This window comes from Malaclemys terrapin, chromosome 3 (genome assembly GCF_027887155.1).
Source record: "Malaclemys terrapin pileata isolate rMalTer1 chromosome 3, rMalTer1.hap1, whole genome shotgun sequence".
In the NCBI taxonomy this organism is placed as follows: domain Eukaryota; kingdom Metazoa; phylum Chordata; order Testudines; family Emydidae; genus Malaclemys; species Malaclemys terrapin.
Genome location: NC_071507.1, coordinates 166,544,757 through 166,562,538, shown reverse-complemented (window position 1 = coordinate 166,562,538; position 17,782 = coordinate 166,544,757). Strand labels below are relative to the sequence as shown.

The following is a 17,782-nucleotide window of genomic DNA, read 5'->3' as shown; positions in this document are numbered from 1 at the left end:
TATTTGTAAAATACTTTAAGAGCTTCTGAAAAAAATACATTATACTTGTGTAACGCCTAACAACATTTTTCTCCAGGTAACGAGAGCATCCAGAGCTACCAAAAAGTAGATAATTGTTCTTGCTTTGAAAAATAAAAGTTTCTGTATTTCTATGTATGTTCCCATTGTGCACCCAGAAATAGTACCTCAAATTTCATTACTCCTTTAATATTAAGGAAATACAGTCCCTAGGGCAGCACTTCTGAGAGTCTGAATCTAGCTGAAACCTATTTGCACGTTAAATACTACACTATAGACAGGGCCAGCCTTAGGGAAAATGGCGCCCTCTGTGAACTTGTATTTTGGTACCCTGTCCATCACCCCTGGCCCCTGTAGGCTCCCTAGCATCCCCCTCATCACCATCAGGCTCCACTGCCTCCCCCGCAGTGCTTCATTTGTAAGAGGTGCCAGAACTCGGCCCTGGCACAAATTAAGCACTGGCTGGGCAGCCTGTTATTGGAGGCTACTGGCCAGGTGCTCAGCTCTGAAGGCAACAGCAGCAGCAGTGCAGAAGTAAGGGTTGCCACCCTTACTTCTGTGCTGCTGCTGTGACTTGTGGTGCCTGGTGCTTGGCATGCGGCTCAAGGCGGGCTATGCGCTATCACCCGGGGGCTGTATCTTGCTAGAGCCCACAGCCCTCTCACCATTCCTGGCTCACCAGGGGCACCATTTCAGATTTTGGTAGGTGGGGGGGCAACTTTAAAGATGATTCCGGGGGCTACTTAGGCACTTGAAAACTCTAGGGTTTTTTTTGTGTTTTTTTTTTTTTTTTTTTTTTTTCAGATAACAACTTAAGAATTAACTGACAGGAGCACTGTATCTAATTCCTATATAAAGAAAATATATATATATACACAAACTCCAATTAAAGCCACATTTCAAGTTTATATGTAAATTTAGATCAATCAGGAGATAATACAGAAAGATATTCCCAATCCCAAATCTTGAGGTATTAGTTCTGGAGCTTTAACACTGATATCAGAAACACAAGTTTGTAGAGATAAAGAAAAATAAATAAAATCTTCTTACTTTCTTTAACGGACACAGTCTGTGTTACTGCATTATCTACTATATTTTAATTAATTGTTTTACACTCCACTAAACATTTTTTAGTTAATTTTAACATATGTGATTATGGTTTTTGTGTTTTTTATTAAGAACAGGAATTTATTTTTCTAATTATTTTGGAATTTATGTTTACTGATTATGTACGTGACTCACTAACATTTGACTCCATTGCTATTTGTATCGTACTTGGAAGGACATTTATTTTCTTTAAAAAATTAAGTTATTTTACAGATATATCTAGCAATACAATTTGAAAATAAGTGACCTTCATCTGCACAGTGTCTAAAGTTATGTGTTTAGCTAATTTTTAAAAAAAAACTGGCACTGCTAAGGTGAGTAAAAGCTAAATTTACATTCTAGAAGTATACTATTATTTGACTGGGCCATTTTAAATAATGAATGACAAAGCACAATATGATAATAAAATTAATCATGATAATTACTCCAGCCAGGGCAGGTTAGGCATTTTAGAACTCACTGCTCAAAGAATTAAATTTATCCATATCATATATAAATAAATTTATAATATGCACAGACCAGTCAAAAAAACAAAATAACAGCACTGAAAGAATAAAATTACATGTCCATTGTGCATTTTGACAGAGAGACAGAGAGTGTGTGTATGTGTGTGTGTGTGTGTGAGCGACAGATTGTGTGTACTGGGGGAGTGAGAGAGACAGCCCACTATCTCTTTAAGCACAGTATTCACTAGTCTGAAGGCTTGTTCAGTCCAGCAGCAGCGGACAGCAGCTTCCACTCGTGACCCAGAGGGAGCAGCACAGACTCCTGTTCCGCCCCCTCCCCAGCTCACCAGAGACCGGGTACACAGGTGGGGGTTGGGGACACCCTGACATCAGCCCCTCACACTCTGCACAGCAGACAGGAGGCACCCAAGAGCAGCTTGGCCAGGGACAGCTTCAGGCTGTGGGGGAGAGGACAGGAGCAGCAGCGGCTGCAGACAGCCGCAGAACAGCAGGAGGGAGATGGGAAAGGATACCCTTGCTCTGGAGATGCCCCCTTCAGCAAGGTGTCCTTGGCGGTTGCCCAGCCCGCCCACCCCTACGACCAACCCTGAGTTTCGATATGATACAAACATATGGCAGCAGATCAGAGACAAATGTGCCTTAAAGGAGCCAACAATGTAAGCACCACCAAAAATCTTACTTTCATATCCTAAAGATAAAATTGTTAGCACCGATTTAGACCTTTCTTTCTGTGCATTTGTTTCATTTATGTGTGTATATATTAACCATTCTTCACAATCTTTACCTTCAACAAAGAGTATGTCTGAATTCTAAGGCCCAGAACATTGATCCTGGACTAATAAGTAACCCTATTCAGGAATCAGAGGGGTAGCCGTGTTAGTCTGAATCTGTAAAAAGCAACAGAGGGTCCTGTGGCACCTTTGAGACCAACAGAAGTACTGGGAGCATAAGCTTTCGTGGCTTGCATCTGAAGAAGTGAGGTTCTTACCCACGAAAGCTTATGCTCCCAGTACTTCTGTTAGTCTCAAAGGTGCCACAGGACCCTCTGATGCTTTTTACCTATTCAGGAATTTTGTCTGTTATACTGCATTCGAACAATCTTGGACACCTTCATGTCTATAAAACTCCAGATATTCTTGGAAACTATCTCCTTAAAATAAATATATATATATGTAAGTATGATATATATATATATATCATACTTACATAAGCATATATAGAACTTGGGAAACTAATAAGGGATGATTGTTACAGCAAATGCTTTCTGTTGGGGAATCGACAGGGAAGATTGATCGTGAGGTAAGAAGGACCCAATGTGGGGTATTACCTTGAATAACTATTAGTCCTCTCTGTTGTAAATAACACTGGTGTACAATTTTTGAGAAGTCGTCGGCTTGAGAGATAAAATGTGCTATTTATTATGTATTTTGATGTGCGGAATTCAAATATGACAATTAAAACAACTGATTGGCTACTGTTTCTAAGATATTTAAGTTTTTACATTTTATGTCTATGTATATTGTGTAAATAGTAGAGTTTTAATCATAAATTGTAAACCTAGGTCTTTTCATGTGTTTATGGTTGCTTTACAAGATAATATTTCACCTGTCCTGTTTAGGTAACACTTTAAAAATCAGCAAAAGGGTTATATAAATAAAATGTATTATGAAACAAAAGGCAAAAAACTATTATGTACATAGTTTAGTCCTATTCAGTGTCTACTCGACGCTTCTTGGCTTGTCTCTTGTATTCATTAAATGGAGCATCTCTTTGTCACTGTCCAGCAATAGTCTGCAATCATTGATGGGCTCCATTTGCCCTGATAGCATTTCTCCATTGTTGCAATGTCCTGGTGAAATCACTCGCCGTGCTCGTCGCTCACTGCTCCGCAGTTCGGTGGAAAAAAATCTAGATGAGAGTGCAAAAAATTTATCTTTAGTGACATGTTGCAACCAAGGCTTTTCTATGCCTTGAGGAGGTTTTCCACCAACAACCTGTAGTTGTCTGCCTTGTTGTTTCCGAGAAAATTGATTGCCACTAACTGGAAGGCTTTCCATGCCGTCTTTTCCTTGCCACGCAGCGCATGGTCAAATGCATCATCTCGAAGAAGTTCACGAATCTGAGGACCAACAAAGACACCTTCCTTTATCTTAGCTTCACTTAACCTTGGAAATTTTCCACAGAGGTACTTGAAAGCTGCTTGTGTTTTGTCAATGGCCTTGACAAAGTTCTTCATCAGACCCAGCTTTATGTGTAAGGGTGGTAACAAAATCTTCCTTGATTCAACAAGTGGTGGATGCTGAACACTTTTCCTCCCAGGCTCCAATGACTGTCGGAGTGGCCAATCTTTCTTGATGTAGTGGGAATCTCTTGGACGACTATCCCATTCGCAGAGAAAACAGCAGTACTTGTGTATCCAGTCTGCAGACCAAGCAAGAGAGCAACAACCTTCAAATCGCCACAAAGCTGCCACTGATGATGGTCATAGTTTATGCACCTCAAAAGTTGTTTCATGTTGTCATAGGTTTCCTTCATATGGACTGCATGACCAACTGGAATTGATGGCAAAACATTGCCATTATGCAGTAAAACAGCTTTAAGACTCGTCTTCGATGAATCAATGAACAGTCTCCACTCATCTGGATCGTGAACGATGTTGAGGGCTACCATCACACCATCGATGTTGTGGCAGGCTACAAGATCACCTTCCATGAAGAAGAATGGGACAAGATCCTTTTGACGGTCACGGAACATGGAAACCCTAACATCACCTGCCAGGAGATTCCACTGCTGTAGTCTGGAGCCCAAAAATTCTGCCTTACTCTTGGGTAGTTCCAAATCCCTGACAAGGTCATTCAGTTCACCTTGTGTTATGAGGTGTGGTACAGAGGAGGAGGATGGGAGAAAATGTGGGTCCTGTGACATTGATGGTTCAAGACCAGAAGTTTCATCCTCTTCCTCTTCTGACTCAAGTGAGAATGATTCCGGTGCATCAGGAACCGGCAGTCCTTCTCCATGGGGTACTGGGCGTATAGCTGATGGAATGTTTGGATAATGCACAGTCCACTTTTTCTTCTTTGACACAGCTTTCCCAACCAGGCACCATGCAGAAGTAACAATTGCTACTTTGATCTGTTGGCTCTCTCGAAATCATGCAAAAGGCATAGATTTCCTTTTCCTGTTCAAACACTGGCGAAGATTTGTTGCACAAGTGTTGCAGCATATGTGTGGGGCCCACCTCTTGTCCTGATCTCCAATTTTGCAGCCAAAATAAAGGGGATAGGCTTTCTTAACCATAGTGGTTATACTGCGCTTTTGTGATGCAAAGGTTACTTCACCACAAACATAGCAGAAGTTATCTGCACTGTTCACACAAGTACGAGGCATCTCTGCTCACTTTGGCTAAACAGAAATGTGTCCCTTTGCAAAATCAAACACTGACAAATAAGAGAGCATGACACTGTATGATTTCTAGGGCTGATATAGGGCAATTTGTTCAGCAGAGTGATGTAAGCTTCGTTATGATTGCATCATCCATGACTTCTAGGAATAATATGATGCAATTCATATCATGTATGACGCACGACCAGCTTCAGATTGCATCATTCATTGTTTTGCCTAAAAAGCAAGTACTGTCCAAACCCAGTCATAGATTTATTCATAGATCCAGTCAAAGATGTATTTTAGTCATTTCTGGTTTAAATGGAGATCCCTTCCCTTTATAACTCACTTATCCTCCGCCATTCCCAAGTCAAGGGTCATATATACTGACCCAATGGCATATCTTGAAAACTAGAGCCAATCAACAATTTTAAGTATCATTTCTGTTCTCAGTGACCCAGAATTAGTAAAGTTTAACTACATTTATTTCAGAAACATTTTGGCTGTAGAGCAGTGTAATTAAAGCTTCACAGATAAATCAGGTAAATTGAGAATGTATGGAAATGACATCAGAACATATGTATCTGGGAGAATATTCTTGGCAAAGAGGGTTTCTTTGTCTAAAACCCTGTATAATGACATTGGTATGGGAAATTATTTTGGGAATGAAAACTGTGCATCCTTCCAGATACAGTGAAGGAGACACACTGAGCCAGTTTTTGGTCTGACAACAAAAGGTGGTAATGTATCTATTCTTTCTGTATTGTTTATAGTGTTGTACTAATCTCTGATAATCTTAAATAATTACACTTGAGCTTGTTATTTGACAATCTAGAGACGTCACTAACTCATACACTCAACAAAATATTAATATACATGTAAAAGCATGCATTACTACATTTGTAATGATCTCTTCCCCATCCTCTTTCCTTGCCTTGAAAGTATAATTATATTCTAGACTGCAAGGCAGGAAAGTTTAGAAACTCAACCGTTGTTCTGGATATTAGTTCTCAATTTGTGATTGAAAAAACGCTGCTGTTTCCCACTAGCCTGCAATCTTTTGACCTGTATCAAGGAAAGCCTCAAGTCATTCTACAGGTTATCATTTACTATTATCAGAACAAAATTATAGTAACTCCTAGTAAGGTGGCTGGGTGACTTGGTGACAAAATAGAAGGTGAAATTCAAAGTTGAAACGTGCAAATTGACACACACAGGAAAAAAAATAATCCCAACTATCCACAATGATGGGGTCTAAATTAGCTATCACCACTGAAGAAAGAGATCTCAGAGTCATTGTGGATAGTTGTCTGAAAACATCCGCTCAATGTGTAATGGCAATCAAAAAATGCTAACAGAATGTTAGGAACCATTAGGAAAGGGATAGATAATAAAACAAAAAATATCACAATACTACTATATAAATCCATGGTATGCCCACACCTGAATATTGTATATAAAGTTATGGTCACTCCAACAACATATTTTTTCCCTAACCTTGTTCTTGGAAACAGGCAAACAAATTTGACAGAAATTTTTCTTATAAAAAAAAAAAGGTGGACACGCACCATGGAAAATTTCAGCCCAAACTGTTAATGTTTGGTAGAGTTAGAAGCAACTGAAAACAGGATCTTATACTGGAAAGGGGTGGGCCACCTTAATAGTAGGCAGTGCTACCAGCCGCAACTAAAAGAATGCAATAAAATTAATGATCTTTTTAAAATATAAATCTTCTGGTTTGTCTATGTAATTTTAATATTTCCAGGTCATTCACAATTGTTTTCTTAGTTTAGGTCTAATAAGGGAAACCTGCAGAAGTTTCTGAAATTTGGTTTGGATACAGCCCCAATGTCTATGTCAGGGGTCAGCAACCTTTCAGAAGTGGTGTGCCGAGTCTTCATTTATTCACTCTAATTTAAGGTTCCGTGTGCCAGTAATACATTTTAACGTTTTTAGACGGTCTCTTTCTATAAGTCTATAATATATACCTAAACTATTGTTGTATGTAAGGTAAATAAGGATTTTAAAATATTTAAGAAGCTTCATTTTAAATTAAATTAAAAGGCAGAGCCCCCCAGACTGGTGGCCAGGACCCAGGCAGTGTGAGTGCCACTGAAAATCAGCTCGCGTGCCGCCTTTGGCACGCGTGCCATAGGTTGCCTACCCCTGGTCTATGTAATTATCTACATCTTATGTCTAAATCTTATCCAAACTGCCTGAATCTCTGATATTTGCAATAGAAGTCTTCATGTTTCCCATTGCACTGGAAACAACATAATTACAGCTTCTCTTTCAGCACTTTGATTTTTGGTCCTAGGCAGAAACAAGAGTTGCAGAAGAGTCATGGTAGTAAAACATAGCATTGAGAAAAATTAAACACTTTGAAAAAAATAAAAAAAAACTTGAATAATTTCCATATAGATGAATTCTAACTCTATCCAAGCTAGCTCTTAATTAGTACAATACAATATATCGCTTTTTCTCCTCATAGGACTACAACTCTGCAGAGGACAGAATTTCCATTTTTCAAAGAAGTTAGAGATTTCAAAATCTGGCTTCATTCCAAATTGTAGCAAAAAAATAAAATTTTAAAATTTCCATTACAGAAAAGTTAAAAAAAAATCATTCAGGACTTAAAAAAGATTTTGTTTTTACAAATAACTCCAACTTTTTAAAAAAGTGTATTACAAAGCCAAAATAAATAAATAGATAAATAAATAAATAATTTCAAAATGAAAAATTGAAAATCTTTGTTCTGAAAATGTCAAAATGGGATATTTTTGTAATTGTAACTTTTGATTTTCAATTTTTAATGAAATTCTGGCAAAATTGACCCATTTTCACAAAGCATTTCAATTTCAATGGAACTGTATATTCAATGGACGATGGTCCTGTAAAAGATTCTCTAACCAGCTCTACGTAGGACCCCGTCTCATTCAGTGGACTGCATGGATGATTGCTTAGGGAATTAGTCAGCATTATGTATTGGATGAGGCTATTGAGGACTCCTTCCGCATTTGGGAGTGGAAGTGACAATGTGTCAAGTGGAATAAGGGGATTGATGGAAGAGGAAAAAATGGAGAACACTGTATATGACCATATAATTAAAGACTAGATGAGCTACTGAGGTCCCTTGCAGTTCTACACTTCTATTATTCTATGATAATAAATGCAGATAAGGGAGCCAAATAAGGATGCATGGACTTGACTTCACAAGTTCTTTTAATATAGTTTTTGTGCATGTAATTGAATTTAGATTTATGATATAAGATCACTCAGCTCATTTTATTGAAATTTTAAAAATTATAGATGGAACAAATATAAATGTGTGCATAGATATGCATGTGCATGCACACACACATTTAATCATTTGATATTTTGATATTTTTGATATTTGATTTTTTTTTTATTGCAGTTGTGAAGTTTCTCTTTGGAACAAGTCTTGTAATCCAATAAGTTACTGAATGAAAACTCCAACAGCTTCTATTCATTATTTTTCTTATTTTGTTCAACTGACACAATGTGGCCTGAGGGAAAGCCACTGGATTCCAGGTTTTGAGTTTGTGTGTAAGGGTAAGACAGAGAGTTTGAAAGAGTTTCAGAACTTTGTTTTCACTCCTGTGCTTTTCTAGATGTTTGAGAAGTAGATTAGATTCAGCTTCAGTTCAGGATTCTATTACATTCTTATTTAACACTTTTATTCAGGATTTAGAAATTAACTTTTTCCTCTAATTGAGATCTTTACCTTCAGCTTCCAACTCTCACTATGTCCTACCACTTCACAATCATATAGGTAGAAAACTTTTACAACTCACAACTAAAACTGAGCAATGCAATATATTTACAATAAAAGAATTGTCTAGATGCCAAAACACCATCATGGCTGAGAAACTTCTTTTACTATCTATTCTTCCAGTCTCCAAGGTCTGACCTATTCTTCCCAGTAATCAAATGCTGGCCAGATATGCTAAACATTGAAGCTGACAAATGTGAATAATAGTAACAATAATAATAAACCATGAAAATAAAAATAACCACACATAGTCCTAAATCCATACAAGGGGCCTGAGTCTATATCAACATCAGAACATCATTGGGAAGACGGGTGCAAAAATTGAGGGTTGACGGTTCTTTTGGATCAGTTATAAAAAAAAAAAAAGAATTCCAGTTCAAGGTAATCACTTCATTGACATCAGGTTTCTCTAGAGAAATACCTAATTTTTAGAACTCCAGGAATCCTGATATGGAAGACTCATTTCAGACACCTGGTATTTTGCTATTATTAGTTCTTTCCCCATCTGTTCCCAAATGTAGTTCCTTCTTTTCCAAAAAAAAAAAAAAAAAAAAAAAAAAAAAAAAAAAGTTTCTGGCTTTAAACTCAAATAGGAACAACAAATAGCTTTCTGGAAGGTATTGTGTTGGCATTGAGTGAAAGGCACTGTTTTGTCCACTGTTTTGTCCACATTTGACCATCTCTGTTTAAATTGTGTGGGGAAGTGTGATTCTCATTTATTCTATACAGATACAAAAGGCATTGTTTTTCCTGGGGAGGAAGAATAAGAAGAGGTATCTGGCTTCAGTCTTATCAGTGTTTGATATTTGAAACCTTGGCAGGTTTGGTGGGTAGTTGAAAAGCCTTTATTTGTGGATTGGCAGTGTATGGAAATTAAAATAACTTTGTTTTGATTATATAGAGGCAAGCAAGTTATCATATACAGTATGTCTAAGTCTCATTTAAGAGGATGGAGTCACCTTGTGTGAGGTTAAGACAAACTCTTATGACCAGATTTTCAATTCTGGACATTACATTTTGGATCTTCAATCATGAAATGAGGACGTTGCATTCTTCATCTCTCAGAACAGCAGGGAACAACTGAATGTGACAGTGCTAATTTGGGATTACTGTTTTCTGCCCAAAATCAAGAGAAAGTGGGCTGCCTACAAAGGGGGAGAACATTGTCAAATGTATGAGGATTAGAAACTGACTGAAAAGGAAACAATCTTATTATGGGACATAGGATCAGAGGAATATTTGTATTCAGCTCAATTCTCAACATGGAAATGAGCACTCATGAAGTCACAGCATGTGTTGAGTTTCCTCTGGTGACAGGAACACAACAGTGCCGTGGTCAGCCTCTGCAAGGAGACTACCCTGATTGTTATTCAGATATTGTCCTGTGTTGCTTTTTATTTAAACTTGCAATCTATTAGTTTTACTAAACAACTGTGTCTGCATCTTTTATTGTTTGTCATTCTGTGACATTTGTAAGATTCCATTTTAATTTGAATGTCAATTTAAGGTTAAATACAGCTGACACAGCAGCACAGAACACTAGTACTTTACACTAGAATGACATAGGCTTCCCGCTGATTAGAGAACAGGAATGTTAAGTCCAACTGTGGGAGTGCCTGAGGCTCCATCATCTCCCCTCCAAAACACCTACAGGTGTCTCAGCAAGGAAAGTTTTAATTGGGGAGAAAAAAATCCAGGCAACTATAGCAACAGAAATTATAAAAAACAACACTGACATTTTTGATCCAAACAAATAAAGGTCACAATGGAGTAAGTTGTGGCTATTCTATATGGCATTTTCAAGCTTAAATCTTTGCACATGGTGCTTCATTGATGTCTTCCAAGCTTGGGAACGTAAAACAGCTGAAAAAGGCCTCTTTCATTCTTTGGACCTTTTTAGTCCTTCCACTGCTGTTCAATAAAATTCAGAGCAGAGACAAATTAAAACTCTGGGACATTTGGTGAACTGTGTTTAAAAAGGATTAAAACAGTAACAGAGGGAATATATACACATCTTTGGATTAATTCTTGAGGCTAAAATGATCCATTAATCATCTTGGCAGAAGAAACTTTTTACTTCTCAACTTTTTGGTAGATAAAGGACACTTAAAAATAGAATAATCTAAAGAAATTTAATTTATTGTTTGAGGGTAGATACTTGACACCAACCAATCTAAGACTTTGTTTTTGTTCTCCCTCACTAAAAGAAAAATGACCACAATCAATTCCTGCAATACTGATGTGGATGCCAGTCAATACACTGTAACAGATATTCCCTCTCCCCCATTTCCACACTTAGAAATCATAGAAATGTAGGGTTGAAAGGGACCTCGAGAGGTAATCTAATCCATCTCCTTGCACTGAGGGGCAGGGCCAACTATACCTAGACCATCCCTGAAAGGTGTTTTTCTAACCTAGACTTAAAAATCTCCAGTGATGGGGATTCCACAGCCTCCCTAGGTAACCTATTTCAGTGCTTAACTACCCTTACAGTTAGGAAGCTTTTCCTAATATCTAACCTAAATCCTTGCTGCAAATTAAGCCAATTACTTCTTGTCCTTCCCTTGGCGGACACAGAGAACAATCCCTACTTCAATTGTATATATGTTGGTTTACATATAGTTATGTCTTAAAAAAAACAGAGAAGAAACAAGGCTACTACTTTTCTTCTATCCCCAAACCCAGGCACTGCCAATTCTAGAATGTTGCTAAACTGCTACCACATTTGCTCCCACAGGTCATAGCAGCCTTAGCCAATCAGGGCTAGGTTGAAATGTTAGTCTAATGTTTACTGTCCATGTATTGTGGAGTACAAAGTACTTCAGGATGACTGGTTGATAATAACTTGAGCCTTGAGGAATCAGGATCTTCCCATACATCTGACTCCTAGCTGGGATATACCACAGGTCCCTCCATCATCCTACTGAACACTCAACCTCCATCCATTGTACTATATCTGTTCCTCCAGAATTATCTGTAGTTAGTTACTGATCAAGGAGAGAGATCATTACAAAATTTTAATCTTCAGTTACAACTTTTCTTGCCTTCCTGAACCTTCCTACCTGAACAATTTGACTGATACTTGAATTCCCCATATATTTGATGCCAAGATCTGCTCACATTCTGACTAGTACAAGGCATGATTGTATACTTACTTAGTCTATGGATTTCTGTATCATTGTTTTGCTAATGAGATATTGAAAACTAAGATGAGCACCATTTTTCCGCTTTCATGGATCATTCAATTCACTTATTATGGTGTTTTTAATTTCAGCATCATATAAAGAGCCCAAGAATGTTAAAAAGGAAAAAAAAAAAAAGCATTTGCACAAGCACCAGAATTGAGTTCAGTGTTGTTAATCATGCATTTTGGTTGTTCTAAAAGCAGATGTTATAAATGGCTTCATTACTGGTCTTGCATATAGATGACTGAAAAAAGGACCACAAAGACGACATGTTAATGGCAGGTGATATACTCTTTGTGGGCATCTAAATCTGAGCAATCAGATATAGATTTGATGGATTTATTTGGCATTAGATTTATTAAGTCAACCATTACCAGATCCCTTTAACAGTCTTATAGTAGTCACCAGTCTATTTTATTCACGTTACAGAAAAACAGAAACAACCAAACAGAACTCCTGACCTTATAAAATTTCCACTCTGTTAGAAAATGTATGATAAAGTTCTATTTTATAGAAAACAAGGGACTCCATGCTCCCTTTTACAACTGCACTTGCACCCACAGATGAGTGAAATCTACCTACATGAAATATTCCTTACTTTCCCCTAATACTGCAGAAGTTCCTCCCTATGGGTCCATGGAGTTCAAGTTTACTGCAACTGGAGGAAGCAGGACTACGGTGAAAGAAGACAAGGGAGGGAAAGTGGCAATGCTCTCTTGGATCTTCTGCCCCCAATCCAGGAAGGAAGTCAGCACAAGTTCATATAGATTGAGGTTAATGCTCTCTGCATGCTGCAGATCCCCACCTTAAGGAGAGTTCTAAGAGAAGTAGCAGAGAGAGGAGACCATGCAAGCACAGTTTCTGCAGTGGTCATTGGGAGTGGTGGAAGCTGGTGGGGCAGGGTAGTGGAGAGGAGGCACCAGTAAACTTGCCTATAGGCCTCTTACTTTCTGCTGATCTTATGAGATCCCTGGATTCTGGACAGGATCCCCATCTTTTTCTACAGGGTCAGAGGCAAACTGGGCACCCTTGCGGTTAAGAAATCTTATGAGATTCATCAGTTTTTCAGCTCAGGTATTACCTCTCCCTTACATGAGTTATTTTTGTTTATGAGACAATGAGGCCCAAAGTTCTTTTCTCTTAAGCCCTAACTTTTTTCTTCCTACATTTGGTTGCTCAGGTTAAGTGCCCACTTTTAAAAATCTGACTCATTTCCGCCAGAGTAAGACACTAATATACTCAATCTGTAGTACAAATATGTCACATTTTCTTTTTTTATCAATCCCCACTGTTCTGTTCACCAAATAATAATGCTTTCCTAATGTGCAAAGATTCAAAATATTGCTTTTATTAATGTACTTAAATTCCTCACCAACCCAGCTGTGTATGAAATTAAAATGTAATCTCATAAACAGTATAGCGACTAGGTACTAATAGTCCTCATTTTTGTGAGAAACCATGTCAGCCAACTAGTATGGTTACATCTCTCTCTTTAAAACACACACCCTTCCTCTCACCCTCCAAAAATACATGTTTTTTGTGAGCTACTTACTGGTGTATGTGAGCTGAAATCCTTGGTCAGTATAAGATCCGTTGGTATTAAATTCTATCCACAAATGGTTAGAGGTGCTATTCAGGATCAGTCCCATCAGTTCATTTTTAGTGAAGACACCCAGAGGACGAGAAGAACTGTCTTTTCCATCATACACCTTGTAAAAATCAAATCACAGCATGAAACTCTTTGTTATTTTTCTAGTAATTGAATTTGTTTAATTTATTTTTAAACAATAGCTATAAAGCGGCTTCTAAGATAGATAGCCTTTTCTTACAACAAGTTCCTAAACAATCTGTAATCTTGGGCACAGAAAACACATTTTTTTCTTAAATGTCTTTTAGTTTTTCATGAAAGACAAAAATATATAGTCCATATATATACATAAACATTTTGTGAGCTTATCTGGAATGAAATTAATATTTATACATGGATCTATCCTCAGAGGTTTCATAACCTCATCTTCCCCCTCCCCCCATAATCCATTTATAAAGGCTGAAAAGGTTTGTGACATTTCAGTCAAGGGTGTCTTTTCTAAAATCATTGTCAAAGGAGGGATGAGGTGAACCTTCTTCCACTCTGTTCCCTTGTGTCTGAATGTATTAAAAGCCAGACTGAGGTACTGAAGCCAAGCTGTCACTTTTTATTTCAGACTCTGCGCCTGAGGTAATAATTTGATATCACATCAGAGAGATGTATGCTTCACTATCCAAACAAAATACAGTGAAGTTCGTTTTTAATATGCACTATTGCAATGGGAAAAATCAACAACATTAACCACTATCCTTTTAAAATTGTTCAGTCAAACAAATGTGCTTTTGATTGGTCATGAACACAGGACTCATACTAAGGGAACCTAGTATTGATTTGGGATTTTTTATGTTTTCCTCTAGTATTAAAAAAAATCAAGGCCATCAAGTCCCCAAATGGTTCCCTGTGGTATTTTTGAGGACACTAAATGAATTCAGTAAACTATTTTTTCTTATTATTACATAAAGCATGTATACTTTCATTGAATTTATGCTTCCATAAAAAGATTTATTCCCTATGAGAATATTTGTACAGGATCAGTGAAAAAATGTGTTTCTACAATAAGATGATAACTCTATACATTTGATTTCTAATGTACAATAAAAACTGTACCCCGATTACCCAGTTTTGTTGTGTTGCCTAATGTGACTGCAGCTGATCTGTATAAGAATCCCTATTTGTGTTCCCCTTTCCTTAAACTCTGTCTATTCGTCTGTGTATCCTTAGGTTGGTCTACACTGGGAATTTGCCTTGATTCCAGCCCTCAGTGGTCAGTCACCTGTTTAACTGCACCTCTGCAGATTGCTAGTTTAGAGAAGGTAAGTCATCATTTGCACCAGGATGGTGTATTACTGCTTGAAACCAAAACAAGATGCATTGGTGAAAATTGTCTAAACTGGGGAAGGCTGTGCTAATGCAGCCACACTGGTGACTGACTGCTGATAGCTGGAATCGGGAAAAATCCCCATGAGATCTTTGGGAATGAACGTCTGGAAAGTGCTTAATTCATCATGAGCACCAACAAATTAATATGAATATTGATTTCTGGACAGGTCTATGAGATGAAAGCTGATTAACTTGATAAAAATGTATAGATGTAAAGAATGAACTTTCTGACCGTAAAAGTAAAGAAGCATGTGGACAATGCATTATTCAGGGCTTTACCTGTGCAATATGTAGAGCACACAGATGTGCATTAACCATAGCACTAATGAGAATTTTATAGGTTGCATCTTGGGCCCTTCAGGCAGACATATCGCTGCATCCACACAGAGCCCCATTAAACTCAATGAGTACCTGCTAATGTGTCTGTCCTTGCAAGATTGGGACCATGGGTAGTGTGCTGAGAATATCTCACCAAATGTGTCCAGCTCTTCATATAGTGGAGCTGTGTTGATCTGACCCAGGACAAACTACAGTTCTTTTGGAATTTTAATTAAAAATTATGTGTCCGAGGATTGTAAATCTGTTGTGAAAACTGAATTCATGTATAGAGGCACTGTGGAATTTATTTTAGAACATTTTGATCAAATACATTTTGCAATTCACTGGGTTTGTAAAAGGCAAAATATATTTTGCCTGTTTTTAGACATCATGTGAATTGCCTTTATTTAATGTCATGGGAACCACTTGCAATTAATATTAAAAGAAAAAAGTGATCTGTTATTAGTCTTTAAAAGAGAAAAAAAATTAGCTGCTATCTAGGAACTCACAATCATTTTTTTCCACTATGGTTTTACAGCAGGTTTCTATGTATAGGATTATGGTAATCATAATGGCTTCATATAAAGGAATGATAAGACATTTAGTGAGACGTCCCCTCTGTAAAGGTCTCCTCTCCTCCTTACCTCTGTGTTAGAGATACTCTTATTATCATCACTGTGCTTTGGTATGATAAGATATATAGTACCAGTTCCCAAATTTCACTTTGACACACCTTGAAGCACCATTGCATTAACTAAAACTGAGATGACTGGAAACAATGTAGAAAGAGCAGTAATAAAGCAACTGCTTATTTTACTTAAGTAATTTGTTTGTCCTATGGTTGCTATCATTAAATAGATGCTATCAACTAGTTGATAGTTCCTAGTTTGCTTTTACCTCAGAGTTATTTGTGATAAATATAATGCATTTCTCTTTTGATCCTCATCATCATTTATTATGTTTCAGTACACAAGTGTGTGCAAAAGTGGTTTACAAAAAAAAAGTAAGAGAGACAGGATGAAATCCTGGCCCCACTGAAGTAAATGGCAAAACTGCTATTGACATCAATATGCTCAGCATTTCATCTATAGTTCCTAGAGCAAACAGTTTATAATCTGCATTTTAGACATGACAAAATTAAAGATGTTTATTAATAGAGTGGGGATTAGAGGAAGAATGGATTAGAATTACTATAACAATTTAACCTAGTTATGTGGTTTAGATATGTTCACATACCCGTGGCTGTTTTTATTTTTTTATTGAATCCTCAACCCCTGCCCCCCAAGCTACAATCATTCCCTACCCTATGTTTTCAAACTTTGGCCCAAACGCGCAAACCTTCACCCACGAGTACTCCTTAATCACACAAATAGACCTACTGAAGTCAACAGTCTTGATCCTATATCCCTTATTCATGTCATTAGTACTTACTCATGCAGGTAATTCTAATGATGTTAATCAATAACACCCTAGTAAACTGGTTTGTTTTGTTGTGAAACAATTAACTCCTATGTCTAGGCAAAACTCCTACAATTATCAATGATGCCGGCGGTAAAGCTGGTCCCATTTTTTTTCAAATGAAAATATTTTTTCTTAAAAAAACAGGTATTAGTTAAAATATTTTTTCCAGAAACATTCTAATCTTTTTAAAAAAAAAATGATTTTTTTTTTAATGGAAACTATTTTAAAAATTAGCATTAGTTTTAGTTTCCTCATTTGTTTTTCATTTTCCTTTTTGACTTTTTCATTGCCAATTTGAATTGGTCAGCTTAGTAACATACAGAGCTTTTCATTAAATCTCATGTTTTCATTTCCGAATAGCAACATAAAAAAGTACTAATTTCAAAAATGCCTATTGAGCCAAAGAGAGTTTACACATCATGTTTTTGAAGTGTGCCAAAATGATGTTTTTTTTGTTAGGTCTTACCCTATAGGATGATAATTTCATTAAAATATAGAACTAGAAATCATAATTTAAAAAGTAGAGTTGTTCAAATACTGGGATTAGACAATATACAAACGTTTCTCTTTATAACTCTTCGGAACTAGCTAGCTGAGATAATTGAATATGGGCTATAGAGCCTTTCACCGATGTTATAGCTTCTACTCCTGGGGGAATTCTATGCCACTGCCCATGCACTGAATTCATATCCCCCCCCCCAGTTTTTTTTTTCTCTCGGTAGAATATAGATTCTGCTGGAGAGGTGCTGCAGTTACATCTGTTGCCCACCAGGGGCTGCTGTGGTGCCAGGAGAGAGGGCAGCCAATCAGTGAAGAGGGACAGGGAAGAGGCTGTGTTCCTCACGGCAGGGCCAGGAGAGGAGGCACGGGACAGACATCACAGGGTACATGGGGTTGCTGGGGGTTGCAGACTGGGGTTCAGAAGGGCTAGTGGAGGTGGTCAGACTAGGGTGCAGGCTCAGGAGCTAGTGGAGTGACAGCATTGATCTTGGGGCTGAATGGGAGGGAGCATACAGGACCACAGTGGGATGGGTGGTAGGGAGCTCTAGGGACACAGGGGATTGGGGGAAGGGGTCCAGGGACA

The 17,782-nt window shown here is 37.6% G+C and overlaps 1 protein-coding gene across 1 annotated transcript in view; it reads right to left on the bottom strand.

Moving 5' to 3' along the window:
- The window catches only part of CSMD1 (CUB and Sushi multiple domains 1), a 1,946,356-nt gene that overhangs the window by 408,137 nt on the left and 1,520,437 nt on the right, over positions 1-17,782 (bottom strand). The window contains exon 23 of the mRNA XM_054023823.1: positions 13,504-13,660. Within this exon, the coding sequence (XP_053879798.1) occupies positions 13,504-13,660 (157 nt within the window). The remainder of the gene's footprint in view (positions 1-13,503; positions 13,661-17,782) is intronic.